The sequence below is a fragment of the Protomyctophum parallelum genome (genome assembly GCF_964188405.1).
Source record: "Protomyctophum parallelum genome assembly, chromosome: 1".
Taxonomy (NCBI): domain Eukaryota; kingdom Metazoa; phylum Chordata; class Actinopteri; order Myctophiformes; family Myctophidae; genus Protomyctophum; species Protomyctophum parallelum.
The window spans coordinates 11,120,790-11,143,543 of record NC_139697.1 but is presented as its reverse complement, the minus strand read 5'-3'; the positions used below and the strand labels follow the sequence as shown (position 1 = coordinate 11,143,543).

General features: G+C 43.9%; 1 protein-coding gene across 1 annotated transcript in view; it reads right to left on the bottom strand.

Annotated features, from left to right (window-relative positions):
• The window catches only part of csmd3b (CUB and Sushi multiple domains 3b), a gene marked incomplete at its 3' end in the record, with an annotated part of 548,364 nt that overhangs the window by 241,635 nt on the left and 283,975 nt on the right, over positions 1–22,754 (bottom strand). The window contains exon 7 of the mRNA XM_083771581.1: positions 12,411–12,523. Coding sequence (XP_083627707.1) covers positions 12,411–12,523 — 113 coding nt within the window. The remainder of the gene's footprint in view (positions 1–12,410; positions 12,524–22,754) is intronic.

The window sequence follows — 22,754 nt, the reverse complement described above, 5'->3', positions numbered from 1 at the left end:
TCAGAGTTTGGTACTATGGGGTCAGGGCACCAGTTTTACCTCCCTAAAGCGAGAACCACACTACCATTATCTGATCCCTGTTTACTTGTTTATTGCAGATTACTCAGATGTTAGATCAACACGTATATAGACACTTGTTTTCTTTCTGCAATTGTCATTAGTCTTTTTCCAAAATAGCAGATATATGAGCTAAAATATCTGCTTTTTTTTTTTTACTTACAGTAAGTGGTCACTGTTTGCCACTCACTAGTCTGAAATGAAATGACGCCTCTGCAATACACAGTCTTGTGTAACCAGACGATCGATCAGAGATCTCCGCCCACTACTCCCTGTCTGGTAAAATCTCAAATCAATGTATGGGTTGGAAGGGCAGTGGAAACTAGCGCAAACAAACACATAATGAGGGACAATATGACGTAAATGTTCTCTTCATTGTCAATGGCAATGTCATTGTAAATGTTCTCTTCATTGTCAAAAACAAACAGAGGGGGGCTAACGCCCCTCAAAAACAGAGATTAAACACACACATGCTGTACATCAGCTTCTGTGAAGATAGCTGTATTCCAACATGCGTGCGTTGTAACAGTGACAAACCCTGGTTCACGAAAAGTGAACTCGAAAAGCTTAAAATGGAAAACTTCCCAAATGAGTTGAGTTAAGCAGCTTTCAAGAGTGGAGACAGGGATAGGTTTAGACTGTCTAAGTAACAACTATTCTCTGCCAAGGAACGACTACGTGTCAAGTCTGGAGGGACTACAGGAGATCATGTCCTAGAACACCAAATCTCAGACTCTTTGAAATTACTGTTTCTTTGTTTCAACAGACAAAGGAAGAGTCTGGACCCAGGTTCGATTAGTAAGACAAAACAGAGGAATTCTTCTGAACCACTTAAGCCCTATACTTCTTTGTAGGGCAAATAGCAAAAGTAGCTGATCTACAAGCTCACAATGCACCGCATCTGCTATTTTCACTATTTATGAAACCTAAAAAAATTTTTTTTTTTAAATCCAACAAACCCAAAAGGAAATACCTGACCAAAAGCAGGGATAAAACATATTCCTTCCCATTGGCCATAAAAATGAATGGGGGGGATATCAAATGCAGAGGTATGGTTACGCCAAATGTGTCCCTGAGCAGTGAGAAACACACTTCACCTCTAACAGTATAGGCAGTGTGGTTGCACTGGGCCCATATGGTGGGGGTTCCTAAGAAAGATTGGTTTAGGCAACATACACATACAAATCTTGTATTGTGTACGGTCTCAGAACATCATTTGGCTCCTTGTAGGCTGTAGCACACAAAAATAAACCCTTCTTGATTCTTGTTTCTATAGCCACCACTTGATTTGCGGACGACACGACCCCTCACTGATCTAATCAGTGATGGGGACAAGTCTGCCTAAAGACTGATGGTTGACCACAGAATCCACAGAACAACTTGGAGCTCAGTGTTCTAAAGACTGAGATGGATGGTACAAAAGATGATGACAAAAAAGGCCATCGTCAAGTCCACCCTCCCCGCATTCATCATCATCTGGTTGGCTGCCTCCGTTGACAAGGACGAGGGCAGAGGGGGTCACCAGTTGTGACCATGCCATGTCTCCATGCAGGACAGATCACTGCTGACCCTTCTCATCCTCTTCTCATTGCTCCACCTGAGCACCTTCGCCCCCCATGGCGCCTCCTGCCCCTCGCTGACCCTGGGACTATAATGACTTCACCCTCCCTTCTCACACAGATACACACCCACACGCTACTGTACTGCAGTACATCCTGTGTATACAGTATGATCTAGAGTGCAACAGCCATTCCTTCATAATTAATTTAACCACATGATCTTGTGTGTGTGTGTGTGTGTGTGTGTGTGTGTGTGTGTGTGTGTGTGTGTGTGTGTGTGTGTGTGTGTGTGTGTGTGTGTGTGTGTGTGCGTGTGTGCTTGCGTGTGTGCATGCGTGCGTGCGTTCGTGCGTGCGTGTCCAGCCCGTGGCCAATTTTGCAAACCGCTGGACCGGTCAGCAGGGGTGGAGCTATAGCAGTTGGCTTCTTGGGCTGCAGAATGCTTTCTCATAAGCCCAGAATGTTTTAGGGTTTTTTTGTGTGCAATTTGCCTCAGTCTGTCAAACATGAACTGGTGTCTTGTGTGCCATTATTATACGACTCCTTAAACAGTGAGAGGCAGCAATACACCAACGGACATCTATAGCCTTCCAGCCCTGCCGAAAGGCAAATAAGTGTTTGAATAAGTAAGTACCACAGGACCTTAGTTGACACAGATGAAAAACAAGGCTGCTCTGTTCAGATTACAGAACAGACAGGCAGGCCATATACGCATTGGCAAACAGTGTTGGACGGAATAGTTTATCGACCTGGACGTTGAAACCGCAAATGACTAGGGTCCTCAAAATGTGTTTGTCCTACAAATTACTTCAGCCAGTGTTTTACCCAGTGATAAAGAATTACATTTCAAATGAAATATATGACAGTATAGCCACACAATGCTGTAAAGTGTTACAGGCATGCAGAACAGCATGTTGGCATGAGAGCGTGGGAGCAAAACTGTTGCACATGGGTCTGCCAATTGTCTTGGGTATAGCCTACGTTGCCAGTAGGCAGAACAAGTTTTGTAAGTATTTAACTCTTTAAAGTAGGCTGTTTCAATTCACTATACACCAACCTCACCAACTCAAATTCTTTGTATGTACAAAATATACTTAGTGAAAATAAATATTATTCTGATGGCAGAGGTGCTGTTTTCATTGTCATATAAATGAAAACACGTTTTCTTGAAAAGCACAACCCTGAATTCCGTGAATGTTATTCCATCTCAAGATGAAGACAAACAGTATTTACCTTAACCCTGCGATCACTGACAGTTGCTATAACTTTTAACGGTTCACCAGGTCACCGCAGCTCTTGGGGGAGAGCTGTCCGTGTTCCCTTTGTGAAAAACCCGTATTTAACAGGCAAGTTGACTGTGCGGAGTGTGCGCGCACACATTTCTATTTCCATCAACAGCCTGGGGAAACATATGCAGGGGGGGTGGGAGTGCACATTCAGATTCACAGCCTTCTACTACTGACCGCTGAGCCGTTGGACTGCAGCGGTTAGAGATTCATTATCTTGCTCAAGGGTAGTTTGGCAGTTGTTGAAATGCTTGGTCAGTCTGCTGTTGCAACATGCATGGTGTCTGCACTCTTGCAACTCTTGGTTAATTAATTTCCTACGAGCATCGAGCCTGAAGGACTGACACATTATGATAAATGATGTGATCTCTCACATCTGTCATGACTTTAAAATTAATCTTACTTAAAAGTCTTGTTGACCAAGGAATTACATATGTTTCTTCAGAAAGCTAAAGCTCCAATTATCTTGAGAAAATGTGTCCATTACTCCAAAAGTAGACAACGTGGGCTATTAAAACGAGTCTGTACCTTGAATCGACTAATGTGGGATCGTGGGCTGAATAGGGCATGAGTCTCTCGGCCCTTACTGATATACTGTGAAACTGTGATGCGTCGTGATTTCTTAAGCTGCATTTCTAGACTCAGAATTGGGTCATTGGTCTATTGCTTGTGAGCCTCCGCCCGAGAAGAGCAGTGCTGCTATATTTTAATGAGCTTTGAGGCCAGGCTAGGAGACATTTTCACATTTTCGGTCCTGGACTGAAAAGTATATTCAATGAACTGGTCTCTGTGTTCCGCTCTGTGGTCGGAGGCCGAGAGGCCCTACACCGACGAAGGCCTGCGTACCCAAACGTGACTGTTTGGTTGGACTGCTGCTGCGGATCCGGCATCATTATTAAACAAGACTCCTAAAGACCATTATTGAGAGCGCAGATTTTATTCTCCTTCTATACGTATTTTCTGAATCTGCATACGCCTGAACCCTTATAGAGTGTCCTTGAGTCGAGCGAGCCTTTCCCTTGAAGTGAGTTGCCGAACGAACTTCCTGAGTGCCATGCTAATAGCTCCTGAGCATCAAATAAACATGCAAACAAGACCCATTAGTGTTTGAGTTTAGCCCTGTAATTAAGGAAATATGTATTTGTTGATAATGACAATGCATTTGTCATCATCATTTACATTTCACCTCCCGGTTTTGGGGGGAAATGGAAGGCGAGGCTTTTCAGAGTGAAATGTGCCTCATCTACTTGGCACTCTAGCGCCTGTATTCTGAATAACTCTGGCGGCATCATAACCGTTGAATACAAAGGATCAGCATGTTGTTCTGCAGGCTCTGCAGTCTGCACTCATGCCATATCTACTGGGTCAGACGTACTGGGGGGGATTTGTGCGTTGCAGGTAGGATTATTCATGAATGATATGAATGTTACAGACTGCTTGAATTGGCCTGGTACTCACACTGGTAAAGTACATAGTGTTTTATTACCATTGCCCACCTGAGCACTCCTCCTAGTACTATATACTGTAGTACTAGTACTATATATTCACATTGATGTACCGCCACTTTCTGGTGAATCCATTTACGCATGTGTAAATGCGCACATCATCCTCACATCGCTTTCAAGGCTACCCGTCCCGTAGCCTCGGAAACCCAGACGTTTTTATTTCCGTCTTAATTGAAGAACTCCCCGAAAATATTATGGACCAACTGCAACATACAAGGCCAAAACTAACCACACCATAAGGAGTTGGCGCTGCTAATGAACCGAGCCGCACTAGTGCTTGTTTTCCTGTCCAGTGTCCTCTAGTTTTATTACAATCTGCTTCATACTACTCCTAGGTAACCTCGCCCACCAGGCTTTCCACCACCTCGGAGGAAAGCCTGGTCTCTGTTTCATTTCATAAATGGTGCCCAGGCTAACTCCTAGGAACTCTCCCTACTCTGCCTCCGATTGTACACAAATCACAATAGCCATGACATTACCAGATAATAATATAATATATAATATAATTTAGGTGCACCTTAGCAGCTCATCACAACTCTGCTGGCCCGGCTATTCCCGGTTGATACCCAGCACAATCACTCTCTCATTGACATCAGGTGCTCACATTCTATTGGAATGCCAATATCACTAATCAACCATTTTATATGCTGCGATATAAAAACCTGAATATCCTTAATAAACAGATTTGACTGTTCATTGATCTAGGGGCACGGTGGCACAGTTGGTAGTGCTGTCGCCTCACAGCTAGAAGGTCCTGGGTTTGATTCCCGCTCGGGGCGCTGTGGGTGCTGGCGGCGTGCCCATACCCGAGGCGGTGTTGGCGAAAGGGCCTTTCTGTGTGGAGTTTGCATGTTCTCCCCGTGTCCCCTAGGGTAGGTACCCTCACAAAAACATGCAGTAATCCTGGTCTCTAAACTGCCTCCCCCTGGCCAGCCGGGGCGCCTGATGGGGAGGAATGGAACTGGTTGGAATAACGTGTTCCTTCCACGCGCTACGTCCAACCAGGGAAACTCAGGACACTCAGGAAACTTGGACACTCAGGCATGAAGGAAGCATGAGTTCAAGTCCGTTGCTCTCCCCAGGTTGGTGGAGGGTGTGTAGAGCCCAGGATCACATTAGATAATTGACACAGGGGTGAAAAATGGGTTACAAAATCGTGGGATAAAAATTATAAAAGAAAAAAAATAAACAGATTTGACCATCTTATTCTACAAGGTCTTTCAAAGCATGTGATAAGGTATTATGCTGGTTTCGAATTGCCAATTATCTGTGTCAAAGTGCTATAGCATTATGTGCACACTTGCTCCTAACACACGGCACAACGAAAGGCAGTTGAATGCTTGGACATTGTAGGATGAAAGCTCAGTGACACACATGATAAAAGTACGAAATGTCACCCATAGAATGTCACTCAAAGAATGTATTTGTGTTAAATGGTGCATTTACATAGTGCTTTCATCCAGAGTGCTTCACAATGTGCATTACAGTCACCCATTTCACACGCACACCCCAGCGTTTAGAGGGTCGAAGATAACCGCTCGCTGGTAGAACTGGCAGAATGATGTCTTCGCCTGGCTTCATTCACGGCTGCCATGATCACAGGAAAGACGGGGCATGAGTCGTGAGTTCCGTGAAACCCCATTTCACCTTTTGTGGGTGCTTGGAGAATTACACAGTTTATTTTTGTCTCATTCGCGAGGGTTTAGTGGCCGCAAAAGCTGTGCAATTGCTCGTCTTCTGCTCTCTACGCTATGTACAGATTCCTCAACTCTAATCCCTGGATTCAGGCAGCTTGCTCCTTTCATGTCCTCATATATTGACAGATCAAAGAGATAGATCAAATAGCCTAAAAATTGGATGTTCCTTTTCAATCAGCCTGAATCCCGGGGCCAAGTTGTTAGCAGTGAGCCTCATGGTGAATCTGTTAGATTTACGTCTGGGGGGGAAAGAAGAAACACTTAGCATGTTTGAATACACCGCCACAGCTGAATAATTTCTGAACATCAATTAAGCATGCAAATGACCAATTAGCTGTGTTCTATTTGGTGGTGGGGGTTTGGGGCACCAGGCTCTCCTCTACCAAAAACTATTAGCGGGGATTCAGTGCTTCCAACCACACAGCCAGCAGGCTTGTACGACAGCGGGACGTTAAAAACTTGAAGCTTTAGTGCGAAACGCACTGCCAAGTGATTACAGTTGTAACCCCCTCTCCCTCTGTCTCTGGACAGCCCTTGTTCTTTTCTTTCCACAGTCTGTTTTGGAGCCCGCTCATCTCTCACTCCATTCCCACACGTCCGTCTGTCGCGCGTCCTCTCCTGCTCTGGGCCCATCTAGTTTACCGTGCCATATTCTCATCTCCGCAGACGTACACATAACTCATTAGGAGGCTATTATTTATTCATAACTTCATAATTCGGGCAGCAGTGGAGCGAGACACAGATGAGCCGTGGGGCTGACCCATAATGCATGCCCATGCACTTTATTGTTTATTCTTCATTCGGGATCCCCCCCATTAGTTATTACCACGGTAACAACTGTTCATCCTGGGGCCCAGGAGTGTACGTGTGACTCCACGCATGCATGCACACCCAGTCGCGCACACACAAAGCAAGCACGCATGCACACACACACATACACACAAACAAACAAACAAACCCAGTTCAGCTACTTGGAATTATCTACAGCCAGGCTTCTCCCACTGTGTTCTTATAAACTCAACTAAACCTGCAAAAATGTATTTATCCTCACAGAGACAAGTCTGGAATTGTTTACATACTCTGCATGCCAGTCTAGACAATATTAACACTGTCCAATTCATTTCCTTTCTCTTTTTTTTCCAAAAAAAAATCATTCTCCCAGCGACAATATACAGCAATAGATTGTGAGTGATAGTGGTGCTACAGAAGGATGGTACAATAAAGTGAAAACAGAAGGAAACATCATTTGAACTTGATTTTTTCGATGGGCTTGCTTTGGATGTTGCAAGCAAAACATAAATATATAACTACATGTATAGGATTGGGAGCCAAAACGGGAGGAATCAGGGCCAACATTGAGTCGGTTCCAGAACCTTTCCAGAACCGGTTTATCTCACTGTCCGTGGCAGTGGCTCAGGGCTAGAGTGACCGGATGGGGGTTCCCAGTTCGAACCCAGGCTCCCCCAGAGTTAGTGTGGAAGTGTCCTTGAGCAAGACACTGAGCCCCTGATTACTTCCGATGTACAGGTTGGTGTCTTCATGGTGTCCTCCGGCATCGGTGTGTGAATATGTGTGTGAATGGGTGAATGTAATACACCTTAGATAAAGGCGCTATATAAATGCACCATTTACCATAATACTGTCAGAGAGCTGGTATGTGTGGACTTCATAAGGTTTACTATAGGCTACAATTACAATACCGGTGGTTCTCCAATGTGTTAAAGGACCACCATCACTGCGCAAAAAGCATGGAATACGGATGTGTATTTTATTACTTTCCAACAAACACCGGTAAACTCCCGAATTGTACCATCACACCTGTATATTACCGTATATTACTGTATATGCCTGCTAAACTTGAGGTTTACGGGCAAAATACAGTGCCCATAATTGCCCGTTAACTCCTCTTTTCACGCAGTGCATGACTGTGAAACGGTACGAATGGAACCAAATGGACCCGTGAGTGTCCAAGCGGGAATCGTTAAGGAACCGAAATCATTAAAATCCTAAAGGATCCCAACCCTATGGCTCCAAGCTCACAACAATGACAACACACACACGTTGCGATGGAGCACTGCTGGATATGTTCTCAATGCTTTGACCAACATACCGGGACCATAATGGAACCATTTAACCGCAATCCAAAATAATTGAAGAAAAACCAATATGTGTGAACTATGAAGCTTTAAAATTAGCAGAGATTCATATGTAGCATGTCGCTCTAATAATTTATATATAATATTCCCAGGCTAGAGGAAAACGTTGAGATTTGGTCTGGTATTGCAGATTTGGTTAAGGGCATGATTTAGTCATTATTATTATTATTATTATTATTTTTTTGTTCCCATTGCACAATAGTAGGAGTACTGACATTTTGTGGCATCTTTGGTCCCGGGGGGAGGGGTGGGTGGGATTGTTTGTTTTTGTGTTCCTTGCTTTTGCTGTTATGTGTTTTGTTTTCTTTAATCATTCTTGATGTTAACGTGTCTTATTGTGATTTATTGTCTTAAATAAAAAACATTTGATAACAAAAAAAATATTCCCAGGCCAGGCGCCAAGTAAGTCTCTTTGCAACTCATTAAGATCCGACAAGAACAGATGATTGACAGCTGCCGGGAAGCATGCAGCCATCAGTCACTGCCTTGTTAAGAACTCCCACTAATGAATCAACTAACCTATCAGACCAGTACCACTCATTAACACACTAATTAACCTTTTAAACCAATCAAAATCAATTAAGCCAATTAACAGCAGCCCCCAGGGTGTGGGGTGGCCAAAACTCCCAGTCAATCAATGAGATGGAGAGCTGAAGACAGACAGGAGGAGAGCCGTGTAGACCAGTACAGTACAGTGGTTCTCTGGCGTTTGCATGTCAAGGACCCCCAAGTTGATGTGAAATTGGCCACGGACCACCTTTTGAAACTATATTATACCAGCAGGGACCCCCATAAGAGTTTTGTCAATATTTGTTAACATAGCAGCTTATACATCTAAAAGTGCCTGTATAAGTCACAGTGTTTAAACTGTTGTTGGTGACTCCCTTGAACTCCCTTAACCCATTCTGACCTGAGATCAGATTCATACGAGGTTTCCGCCGGACACACACTGGTCTGATGAACCCATTCTGACCTGAGATCAGATTCTAAAAATGTCAGTTGTTCTTCGATTTTTTTCAAAAATAGCAGACCTACAAGCTCGTATCGCGCCACTCGGTGGCGCGATATGAGCTTGTAGATCTGCTATTTTTCAATAGCTAAAGCATAACATGATGCTAACACCAAAATGGGTGCCCGGTCAGAATGGGTTAAAGTGGAATACCACTCAGTTTCGACATTAAACTATGTCATTAATATACCTTATATAAATAATATAAAAGCCCCCCCCCCCCCTCTGCTTAGCCTACAAACTGGAGGTCTATAACTTGAGGTCATGTGATCAATGACATCACTCTGCAAAATCGGCTCTAAGAGGGACGCACGGTGCAGTGCACGTGGTATCACAGAGAAAGCTTGCATCCCAAATGTTCTGTATCCAATGTTCTGTATGAAACTATAGCACCTGTGTCTGTGCCTCTGCTTTCGGTGATTTATTTAGAATTCCACACATGAATACATGCATAAATGTGACCCATAATACTGACATGCAATCTCTTTCTCTACAACATTGTTGTTGCCTTTATGTAAGCCACTATCCTCTGTTAAAATGTGTCAAAAAATAGCTTAAACCGCGATATGGGCTTTACTGAACAATACCGTGTTCCGGGCAGTGGTTCTCAAAGTGAGGTCCAGGGACCCTGCAGGGTTCCTGGAGGGAGTTCCAAATGGACTCTTGAGAGTCCATGAACCATTTGTACTGCACTCTTAGAGTTATGGGGGTCTTTGAACATAAAAAAAGTTTGAGAACCACATGATTGTTGTATTCTTTATCTTGACTGTAATGCGGCCGGTCAAGTGCCCCGGTCAGTCATTAAGTCTCTCTCTCTGCTGATGCCTCTATCTCTGTGTGATGTTCTGTGCTGAAACACATCACCATGTTTTCCCCCTGGCTTTAACTGGGGCTTAGGCAGCAACATTGCCACTTTGGTAAGCTTTATCCAGGATTTAGGGATTGAAAACTCTAAAGCACAAAAGAGCATAAAACAACCTATTGAAGAGGGAGGGGGCGGAGGGGGGAGGAAACAAAGAACCAAAAGAAAACAATGCAACTCGGCACAGTTTAGAACCACAGGGCTAGTAAAACACATCATCACAGCCGTTTCAACCGGATCGATGTCGAGATCAGGACGGTAGCGGGGCACACCCGGAGGCCCACCTCACGAGGAAGATGAATAGAAAAGCATTTCAAAATCTATTTCATATTTCAAAAGGGAAAGAAATGACTGATTCTTACAGTCGTGCTGCTGTGCCACCGTTTCGAGGCGCTCATCCCTGTTGATCATACGTTATGTGTTTCGTGATAGTCTTGTTCAGCAATGTTGTCCACATCCATTCGGGCTCCCGGCCGCCTGCACAATACACGCTGAGAGCAATATTACTCATGTGAGGCGAGTTCCGAAATGTGGAGCGCGTGCATCGTCAGCTGAAGCAGGCATGATGTACGTAGGGGAAACCTCGGACACATTCAGAGTCCAACCCACTGCCATCCTATCAGTTTAAGTAAAGAATGAAAAGACCTGTTCAAACCATCTCGGTCAAATTGCACTGCGAATGCACCGAGATAGTCAGAGTCAACATTTGTGCCGCAATGATGATGAAATAACCTGCAGTATTAGGCCTTCCCGGTCTACTCTCAATCAGTGTTGGGCAATATTACTCAAGTGAGTAATGTGTTACTTATTACATATTACTCCTTAAAAAAGTACTTATATATTTCATATTATATTAAATTACATATTACTTTTGCCCCCCCCCCCCCACGCGTAAAAAAATGTTTTGAATAAGAAGAAGAAGAGTCACCAATTAGCCTAAAAGGAGATAAAATAAAGCAACAATCTCTCTTGACGGTAGCCAACAAATCCTGAGTAATATGTACTATATGTACTATGTAATGAGTAATATGTGGTAAATTTTACAAAGTAAATAGGTATAATATTACTGTTTTGGCAGAGTAATACCTTACACTACTCGTTACTGGGTAAAGTAATACTATTACAGTAATATATTACTAGTAACTTGTTACTGCCCAACAACGGCTCCCAATATGTCATGGCAGCGTGCGAGGAAGAGATAAAAGGATGAGAAGAGGAGAGGAGAGGAGAGGAGAGGAGAGGAGAGGAGAGGAGAGGAGAGGAGAGGAGAGGAGAGGAGAGGAGAGGAGAGGAGAGGAGAGGAGAGGAGAGGAGAGGAGAGGAGAGGAGAGGAGAGGAGAGGAGAGGAGAGGAGAGGAGAGGAGAGGAGAGGAGAGGAGAGGAGAGGAGAGGAGAGGAGAGGAGAGGAGAGGAGAGAAGAGAAGAGAAGAGAAGAGAAGAGAAGAGAAGAGAAGAGAAGAGAAGAGAAGAGAAGAGAAGAGAAGAGAAGAGAAGAGAAGAGAAGAGAAGAGAAGAGAAGAGAAGAGAAGAGTCTTCTCTCAGTCTAGGAAAGCCTTGGAGTGTAGTTTTTAACATAATTCTCATAGCAACACATACAGTCCAGTATTGTGTTGATAAGTATCCCCAGACCCTGAATTGTAATATTTGCTAAGCCTTTGTTTTTAGAGCAAGAGGCATGGTGATTTAAACCACGGTCAAAGGGCTTTAAAATAAAAGAAAGGATCAAAAAAATATAAATAACAACACATTCCACCCTGCTTGTGTGTGTGCTTGCATGAGATATTCAGGCTCAGCCCTCATTAAGTCCACTGGTGGAATTGTAAAGGCATTCCACCAGCTAAGGTCTGAGGCAAAGTGAACTAATTCTGTCAGAGGGCGGTAATCATACAAGGAGAGCGCGCGCGAGCGAGAGAGAGAGAGAGAGAGAGAGAGAGAGAGAGAGAGAGAGAGAATGAGAGAGATGACATTAAAAAGGGAGGAGAGTCAAGAAATTGTGGTAGGAGTTGAGAGGAGACAAGGAGATCGGAGTGGAGGAACATAATTGGTGGTTAGCGTCAGTCAGGAAGATAAGAAAACAAAGGAAAAATATATACAAAAATGAGAAGAAGAGGCCGGTAATAAAAAATAATAGGCAAAGAAGCAAAATAACAGATTCCTGCAAAGACATGTCATTAAGACGTGTGTGAGTGCGTGCCTGTGTGCGTGCGTGCAGGCTTGTGCGTGCGTGTGTGTGAGTGTGAATGTGTCTTTCTGTGTATTTGTGTGTAGCAGCAACTTACCTTGGTAATGTGCGCTGAAGCCGCGGTAGCGGTGGTTGCTATCAGTGACAAAGTGAAGGCGGAGCCAGTTCTTGCTGCTGACAATGGGAGCGGGGACGTTACTTCCTGACAACCTGAGAAAAAGAACCAGAAAGAGAGAGTTAGATCTGACAAACCTGCAGGTGCACACATCTACTGTGTTCTTCAAAACCCAGTAGGAGTTTTCTGTGCTTTTCTCATCCATATATAACAGGCCTCAGCTTCAGCCTGCAACAAATCTCTCAGGACAGATTCAGAGCTCTGCTGCTGAGTCTGTCGGCAACTCCCGTTGCAACAAATGTAAACAAAGACGCGTGCCTTGCACACGACTGGAAGTGGAGCGCTAAAGGAGCATGAACGGCCTACATCCCGTCTCTACAAGTGGAAGGTGCGGATTTCCAGATTGTTCTGCTAGTTAACTGCTAGTTAAGTTAGAGTAGTCGGGGTGGAGGAGGGTTTTAGCAGGGTGTCATAATAACCACATAATGAATCCTCTAGAGGAAGAAATACTCCTGCACATTGTTTTCAAATGCAGTTTCAGTCCAGAGACCTTCGGTATCAGTATTGCATTTCCATTTTTGACCGTATATTAAATTCATATGATTTTCCCTCACCAATAAGGGCCTTTCTCTGCCCCTCCCCTCTCACATTGTTTATATTGTGTTTATGATCCAAGATGGCCGCAGCACCAGGAGGGGGTGGGGCGGAGGTGAGCGGGCGGGGTCGACATATGACCTTACTGGGCTGCATACAAGACACTTGCCTTGTGTCTGACACCTGACTTGTGTCTGAACACAGCTTTGATGGATGTGTTCTGCCCCCCTCCCCCCATCAAACAAAATGTTTGGTCAAACTATATGGTCTTCCATTGGAAATGCATTATACACAGACACAAGACAGACATAAGACAGGTGTCTTGAATGTGTGAACGCAGCCCAGTAAGGTCACCCCCTCCTGGTGCTGCGGCCATCTTGGAAACTAAAACACAATATAAACAATGGGAGAGAGGTGGGGCCGAGAAAGGCCCTTATTGTCATGATAAGACCTGCCTACCAATGACATTTCAAACAAGATTTATTTTTATCCATTTTGTTTATGAGAACACAATGGCTTCTATTTCAGCATGCTAACTTTCCACTCAGGTAGAGAAAAGCTGTAGTTTGTATTAGCCTGGTAACCCCATCGATGAACTCACTGAAAGGCTGGTTTCTGAACTGTCCTCAGCCCACCTGAGACTCAGAGCAAGACTGAAATGGTGCCATCTTATAATGACAACCGGTTAAGACAATTTATATGAACACACGTGGCTGAAATGGGGTGAAGTGCTCCTTCCGGTGGTTAAACGACTCACTTTCCTCGCAACTCACCGAGAGTTGGCAAAGGAGGACCTCTCCAGTTTGCGAGCGAGGCGCTGAGCGGTACAAAGCCAACAGGGTTACGACAAGGTTACACAGCTGTAAATGTGTCGCCTGCTACAACAATATGCTGTAACACTGAAGTCTGGTCTCAAGGAGTATAGGATGATTCAACAGACGGCGTGTGTGTGTGTGTGTGTGTGTGTGTGTGTGTGTGTGTGTGTGTGTGTGTGTGTGTGTGTGTGTGTGCGTGCGTGTGCAAGAGAGCAGAGGGACTGCTGCAGCAGTAAAGGTGTCATTAGAAACTAAGTTATCATGCTCCTATAGGCTTACTTCACTCCTTTATACTGTTTGCGTGTGTGCGTGCCTGTGTGTGTGTGTGTGTGTGTGTGTGTGCGTGTGCGTTGTATTTAACTCCATTAGGAACGCAGAGAGAACACGGTGTGCCCTGGCTGCCTACAACCAGACAGATTGAATTACACCTGCAGGATTTCCTCCTCCACCCGGGAGCTGCACAGTAGCACCAGTCTGACGCCCTCCAGATGGGGAGGGGAGGGAGGGGGGCTACAAGAATGATTGTTCAGGGAGCCGGGAGGCTTCCTATATGTCTTTCATTCACTTCTTCAGCCCACATTTTCCCAGGCTCATCTGGGAACACCTTTCAATCACTCCAACTTGTTTCTCAAAGTTTTCAAAGTGTTGCATTTGCTGAGACTGCATACATACAATGCTGCAAATGTGAATGGAAAATGCACTGCATTTATGTGAATGGTCCTTTTTCTAGTCTTTCAAACCACTCAAATGTGCTATAAATCAGCTGGGTCGAAAAGCAAAAACAGGGGATTACATTTTCATAATCACATAAACCCTATAGAATACAAAAATAGCAGATCTACAGATGAAGATGTATTTGTTTTTTTTGTATTTGTTTCTCTGGCACAAAAGGGGGAAATAAAAACAACAAAAACTAAATAAAGATATATCGGCTAAATTGTTATTTTTTAGCATTGCATTGTTTTTATAGTCCAACATTTAACATCTATGGATTTTGCAGGTGGGCGTGTCCCGGTGTTTTTGTACCCTAGCTGGCCTGCAGTAAAACCAAGTGAACTTTTTATTTTTAGATTTATTCGGCGAGAATTAGAGTTGGCGGTGAAATGACCTTAACTTAAGTGCATAATATGCATGCACATGCAATGCATCATGTAAATAAATGTGCATGCCCATGTACACTACAGACATGGTCACAGACATGCCAGTGCTATACAGTAGATATATATAGATAGAAATACAGGTGCCCTTTAATATGTAACATCAATATAATCCATTAGGGGACCAAAAAGTGGAGCAACATTGCAGGGAACACAAGAATGCTGAGCAGACATATTAAGAGAGAGAGAGAGAGAGAGCTTGTGGGTGTGGGTGTGTGTGTGTGTGTGTGTGCACACATCTGTTTGATGGTGACCTTGTGCCCTAGATCAGCGGGGTGCTTTGATATCTGCTATTACTCACACATACACCCGCAGTCCGCACATGCAAAGACACACACACACACACACACACACACACACACACACACACACACACACACACACACACACACACACACACACACACACACACACACACACACACACACACACACACACACACACACACACACACACACACACACACAATTTCACTTGCACACAGCAATACAAACACCATCACACTGTCTGCATGTGCGTGTGTGCGTGATAAGTTGGCAGCACAACATGAATCACAGTTTCAATGTTCTCACAGTTGGCACCGTTCCAACGCAATTACTAACCGAGACAGAAGGGGTGGGTTGGAGTAAGAGAGAGACAGAAGGGGTGGGTTGGGGTAAGAGAGAGACAGAAGGGGTGGGTTGGGGTAAGAGAGAGACAGAAGGGGTGGGTTGGGGTAAGAGAGAGACAGAAGGGGTGGGTTGGGGTAAGAGAGAGACAGAAGGGGTGGGTTGGGGTAAGAGAGAGACAGAAGGGGTGGGTTGGGGTAAGAGAGAGACAGAAGGGGTGGGTTGGGGTAAGAGAGAGACAGAAGGGGTGGGTTGGGGTAAGAGAGAGACAGAAGGGGTGGGTTGGGGTAAGAGAGAGACAGAAGGGGTGGGTTGGGGTAAGAGAGAGACAGAAGGGGTGGGTTGGGGTAAGAGAGAGAGGGATTTGCCAAATTTGGGCACATTAGCAAAAAAGCAACTCGACTTAATGAAGAATAACATTAGGCCTATATACAGTATACCTAATTTGGCCTTGGGAATTCTAATTAAACGCAATTCAAATTCATACGTGCATGTACAGTACAGTACACAGAAAAAGGTTAATTTAACATAAATTAAAAAATTGACCCGCACGGCACTCTCATACTTAAATTAACATTGTAGAGTTACAGGCAGAGAGAGAGAGAGAGAGAGAGAGAGAGAGAGAGAGAGTGACATTGTTATGTTATGTTTTTTACACCCCGTCATCATAAATAATGCATTTGGAGTCCTCAAATAGCAATTCCAACCTCTGTAAATCACACCCATAATGACTTTTGAAGTCCACAACATACTAGAACTGATTGCAACACAGTGCAGGATGCCTCCTCATATTAGCCAGGTCGAGGAATTGGAGAGTGAATGAGATGAAAACGGCTTGGAGGTGAAATATCAATATCACAAGCCTCCTCTGCAGGGTGATACTCACTGACATAAACAACCCATAAACACCTGAAACATGATCAGACACCTTCCACCTACTAAAAAAACACAAAACAACAAACCTGGAATCATTGGAAATCTGAAAGTGTGTGTACATAGAGTACATTTGGTGAGGATACAGTCCGAATGCAGGCTCTGGCCTCAACAACTAGACACAATTTAGGTATAGGGACATATTTTTACAAACAAATAACCCAAACAACATTTTGATCCCATTATACATCGATCCATGCTATAACAGTGAAGACTGAGGAGCGACAGGAGATGCTGTTAAGACACGTCCCCTCAGTTACAGAAAGATAGGAAAATTGATGTGATTTAGTGTCTCAGCCATTATTAAATTTTTATGCATCATAGTCCATTTATTCACCTAGAGTTGCACCAGCCATTTCCATCAATAGTGTATTACATAAACCTGAAATTCCACAAGCTGAATGTTCCACAATATTTGCCATATACTGTAATAACCAGTAAGACGCCCTGAGGGTGAGAAACGCATCCGCCTGGGTGACCGCAGACTGGCTGGCGCTTTGCCATGGGGGGTCAGATCAACATGGAATGAATTATGTATTGGCCATATATCGAGCGTGTACAGGGTTTGATGAGGGAAGATCAACATATGGAATGTCAGAACAGGAATGACGGTTTGTCTCAGATTCACATGCTCATGGTCCGAAGTCACTCCTATATGCAAGTCCTCCTATAGTCCTCCTATAAAAAAAACATAACACAAGCAGCCGACGTGTTCGTTCGTGTGTCTTGACAAACTGCCGAATGAAAAGAGAAGGGAACCCGCACACTCATATGCTCCAAAAGATACATTTATTGACGTTTCGAGCCAAGGCTCTTCATCTGGTCAAACTGCCCTCATAACTAAATATCAGTAAATATCGGACATCTCCCAGAGAAAGACTGTTACCCACAGGAACCCTATAGAATCCATATTCAGGCAAATATTCAGCAAAAATAGGCAAACACTCAGCAGCTATTTATAGCTATTTTGGCTATAGAAATGCGAGTATAGACCCCCGGAGGATCAACAAAGTGTATAAGGCTTAGAACCCTCCCACCCCACACACTCATCATGATGTGAAGCTGATGCTGAACTCCTCCCGCAGGGACTAACAGAGGTCTCCCCTCTGCTCCCCACCTCTGTGTTCCTACCAAGCCTATGCCCTTGAGCTCAGATGTTACATAAACATTATATATTATAGCTGTACGCTATAGTCACGCATGTCCTCCAACATCCTGAGTGTTAGCTTAACTTTGCCAGAGTAATATTGGAGCCATAATTTTACGTCCCCATCAGAGGCAAACTTTAACCACCCAAGGCCTAGACTTTGTCACACAACAGATATACCAAAAATAGCTTTTCTAAAACGGTTAGTCCCAATAGAATAGAATAGTCCTCATAGGACTGTGAATGGGTGGTACTGTATGTCTAAAACGGTTAGTCCCAATAGAATAGAATAGTCCTGGCCCAGGCGTAACGGTCTGGGCACCGGACTGGTAATCCAGTCGCAGTGTGCCGCGGGTTCGACTCCCGGACCCGACACGGCCTTTACTGCATGTCATCCCCCCATCTCTCTCCCGTTTCCTGTCAGCCTACTGTCTGTCCCTTCAAAAAATCAATAAAAGGCGTAAGCCGCAAAAAAATATCTTAAAAAAAAAAGAAAAAGAATAGAATAGTCCTGATAGGACTGTGAATGGGTGGTACGTCTAAAACGATTAGTCCCAATAGAATAGAATAGTCCTCACAGGACTGTGAATGGGTGGTACTGTATGTCTAAAACGGTTAGTCCCAACAGAATAGAATAGTCCTCACAGGACTGTGAATGGGTGGTACTGTATGTCTAAAACGGTTAGTCCCAATAGAATAGAATAGTCCTCACAGGACTGTGAATGGGTGGTACTGTATGTCTAAAACGGTTAGTCCCAATAGAATAGAATAGTCCTCACAGGACTGTGAATGGGTGGTACTGTATGTCTAAAACGGTTAGTCCCAATAGAATAGAATAGGCCTCACAGGACTGTGAATGGGTGGTACTGTATGTCTAAAACGGTTAGTCCCAACAGAATAGAATAGTCCTCACAGGACTGTGAATGGGTGGTACTGTATGTCTAAAACGGTTAGTCCCAATAGAATAGAATAGTCCTCACAGGACTGTGAATGGGTGGTACTGTATGTCTGAGAGGGTTGGAGACACTCTGCCGCACGTCGTGTCTCACCACGACTCTCAGCCATAATGCCACAGAGACCTCTTGTGGCATATTGCTTTAATCTACAATGTTGTGAGCTTGTTTTTATTTGTTATGTGTGTGCGCGTGCGTGCGTGCGTGCATGCGTGCGTACGTTCCTACGTGCATTCCTATGTGCGTTCCTGCATGCGTTCCTGCATGCATTCCTGCATGCATTCCTGCACGCGTGCGTTCCTGCATGTGTGTTTGTGCAATTATTTTGAAATATTTAACTTAAATGTATAGAGGAAGTCAAGGGGCTCTCATTGGCTGGTCACGTTAATGTCAAGATTCACTTTGGATCCAAGTCCAAGATCCACTTAGTACATTACATTACCACAGTACAACTATTAATGCTTACCTAATGGGCCGTGTCTACTCTCCACAAAAGTGTAAAATGATAAGGACTGATGACTTTGGCGCGCTGCGAACCGACATGGAGAGAGACCAATAGCCCTGATTGTCCTTTGATGCATCCAGATGGCCAGTATGTATCTATGAACATTCATTTTCCTCTGATGTGGGCAGTCAAAGACAGAAGACATTTGCATTTGTTCAAAGATAAGCACTAAAATCCAACGCTAGGAGCATATTGGCATCATCTGATAAGGGCCTCCTCTGGTGTATGTTGTTCTCACTCTTCTCATTCAGGCCCATGCCTTCATCTCTGCTCCTCCTCCACCCACCCTTCCCAGTCTGCCACCGTCCTCTCCCCGTTATCTCTCTCCACTGTATTCATCTGTACAGCAGTGTACAGAAGTGTTTAATTCACTTCCTCCCATGGCATCATTATCCAGAGTGCACCATTAAGATCTGACCGTGGGCATATTCATTCCGCGACACACACAATGTCAATGAAAACATGAATCTCTGCTGATGGCCTGTGTGTGACATTAAACTTATCCTACAAACCGTAAAAAAAAAAAAACACAAGGCGGGGTCTAATGGACCATAATTATGCAGAACGCGGCCATCTTAATGTAAGTTAATGGCAGGGTGCTAACAAGGTGCAATTTCCCATTCATCCGATTCCAAACAGAAAAGTCCTGTTTGTATTAAACAACGTCAAACTCACCAACATTGCAGCAGTACGAAAAGCTTGAATCATCCTCTTTCTATCTGCAAAGTGTTCGTTTCGTAAAAATCCACTGTAGACAGGTTATGAGCTACTTTCTCTCCTTGCAGGTGATTATTTTTCTAAGTGTTGCAGTTTGGAAGTGCTCGTTAGATATCACTCAACTTCCCTGCATACCACCTGTTTTGAATTTGTTCATAAACAGGACGTTGCTTTACTGAAAACGAATGCTTCCAAACTCTGATGGCAAGATGCCCGCGGTCTGCAAATGGTCTGACATTTAATTACGGCTCTGTTCTGATCGGCAGCCCTGCTATCCAGCCTAAATCTCATTTCTAATCCACATTGGAGGCAGAGTGGTTTCATGCATGAAAATCACAATCCACATGGCTTTTTGCCAGTGTTGAAAAGTAACTTAGCACTGTACATTTATTTAAGTACTGTACTTCAGTAAAATGTTGAGTATTTCCAATTTCCTATACTTTTACTTCTACTCTACTACATCTCCGATCCAAATATTGTACTTTCACAGTACTGCACTACATTTATTTGAAAACTTTAGTTACTATAGTTACTTGGTAGATTTTCATTATTATTACAAAACACTTGAGCCTTATTCCCTATACATGTTGTCCATTTGAAAATAGCCGATCTACAAGAGTACTTTTTCCGCCACTGCTTTTGCTGTTCAGAATGCATAAAACCGACATGACTCCAACCTGGATAGGCCACAAATCTGACTTGGGCTGGATTCGTGAAATATGTGAAAAAATATTCCCTTTGCTTATACTTGTGCTACTTGGCAGCATGTGCATGCACTATAAGTTTGACACAGATGGATCGGCCCTTAGGACTAGAGAAGCACTTAGAGCAACAATAATATAGGATGCAGTAATTGTACTGTATCATTATAAAGATTTGGATTGTGTTTCCTTTTTTCCTTTTTTCCGTTTACGAGAAGCAAGCCTGGTTTTGATGGCTTAGATATTATTATGATTTCCCAGAACAGCTGGAAAGTATCCTGGTGGCAATGTTGTCCTCTCCCTCAACACCTCTCATCAAACTGCCACCACGCATGTCTTTGGGAAAGAAGACACTCGGATGGACCATTCTGTTTATAGCCTGCAGCTATACAGTATAACTGTTTATAGCATGCCGATATAACTGCTTACATGGGAACAATAGGAGCGATGGTAAAAAACACCACATGTTTGGCAAAATTCATAGTCGCCGTTGTCGTTATCATTATCACCATCAGCATCATGTCTCGAGCTTTATTATCCTTTTGACAGACCAAAATATACTGTATATTTACAGTATGCATACAATATATATATGCTAATTTTTCATTAAGAGGGTTAACAGACTTTCTGCTGCGTAATTGCGCATGCAGTCTCTCGCACACAGCTAATACAGTCCATGCATGGTTGTTTTCACAAAAGTGCCTATCAAACACAAAATGTCTTGAAGTAACCTAAACCTACTGGCAGCAATGAATAGGACTGTCCTCTGAAATAGCTGGGCCCCAGAAAAGGTCCAGTGAAATGGCCCTTCCTCTAATGTACTGTTCTCATATTATATGCATGTGTGAGGTATTTCTTATGCATAAACACACATTTAAGCATAATAGACTTATACAGTACAGATAGGGATTACATCAGACAACAACTCCAGCGCCTCCAAGCAGACTCAAGTCCGGCTACCCCTACAACAAGGCAGCACAAGAGATGCTCAACTCCACCTCTGCGGACATCTCCAGAGATGCTTGGTTGGCAGCAGCGTGGAAGCAGGAGTGGGAGTCTGCCGGGCCCTCCCGCATGCATCCCTACATCTGGGAACCAGGAGATGGCGCCATAGGAGGAGATGACCTACGTCGCCAGCAATGGACTAACCTGAACCGCTTACAAACTGGGGTTGGGTGCTTCAATGCATCAATGCAGAAGTGGGGATTGGCGGACAGTGCGACATGCCAGTGCGGTGACCCTGAGCAGACCGCCGAACATATCATCAACACCTGCCCCTTATACAGACCACCCTCAGAAGCCAGCCTCTTTGACCTGAGACCAGAGATGCGGGCGTGGCTCCATGACACGTTTAGTGGCGCTGTTGAGCTTCACACTGTGCACAGGTGCATGATCGGAAGCTGAGTTTTAGTGTAACAGTAAAGAACACCAGGGGCAATAGTATTTGTTGACCACTGCAACAAGTGTCACTGTTGCACCACTCACTTCAGACAGGTCTGATTTATTCTACTATACTCCTGCAAGACATGTTGCGATAAGCCATATCTCAAAAACTAGTGGGTCAAACTGCACAACCAATATGCCAATTTGAAGCTATGATTCCCTGCTTTTATATGACATGAAAAAACAAAAAATAAATTAAATCCAATAAAATCCTCAGTAGCCTAACTGAGGATTTTATTGGATTTATCTTTGCACTCTTGTACAACCATCTTTTAGTCTTTAAATTCAATTTGTTTTGCCAGTTCACACTCAATGGCAAGTATCGCCAGGTTATTGAGCCTCTCTCGTTTGTGCAGTAAAAAAAAGTTGGCCATTACATTTTTATTTGCAACGAAAGCCTTTGCCAGCTACCTATTTTTGAGTGGTGCAACCACTCCTACAAAAACAGTGTACTAAAGCACCAATAAATATGATATTTCTTTTTGTTGTTGAGCATTAGAGACAAACCATGCAGTGACAGTGAACAAATCTCTTTACTCTCTGTGGGCAGATGAGAGACGAACCAAGCGGACCAATATCTCTCCTCGCTGTGGGTCAGGCGAGGACAGAAGAAGAATTTGAGACCTCTGGATGCCAGCCCACAGATAGATCGGCCCACCAGGAATTCTCCCGACAGCTTCTGCTTTCTCTTCTGGTCAGTGACAAACGCACAAGAAAGTCATAACTAATGAAAAGTTATTGATTTTCGTTAAT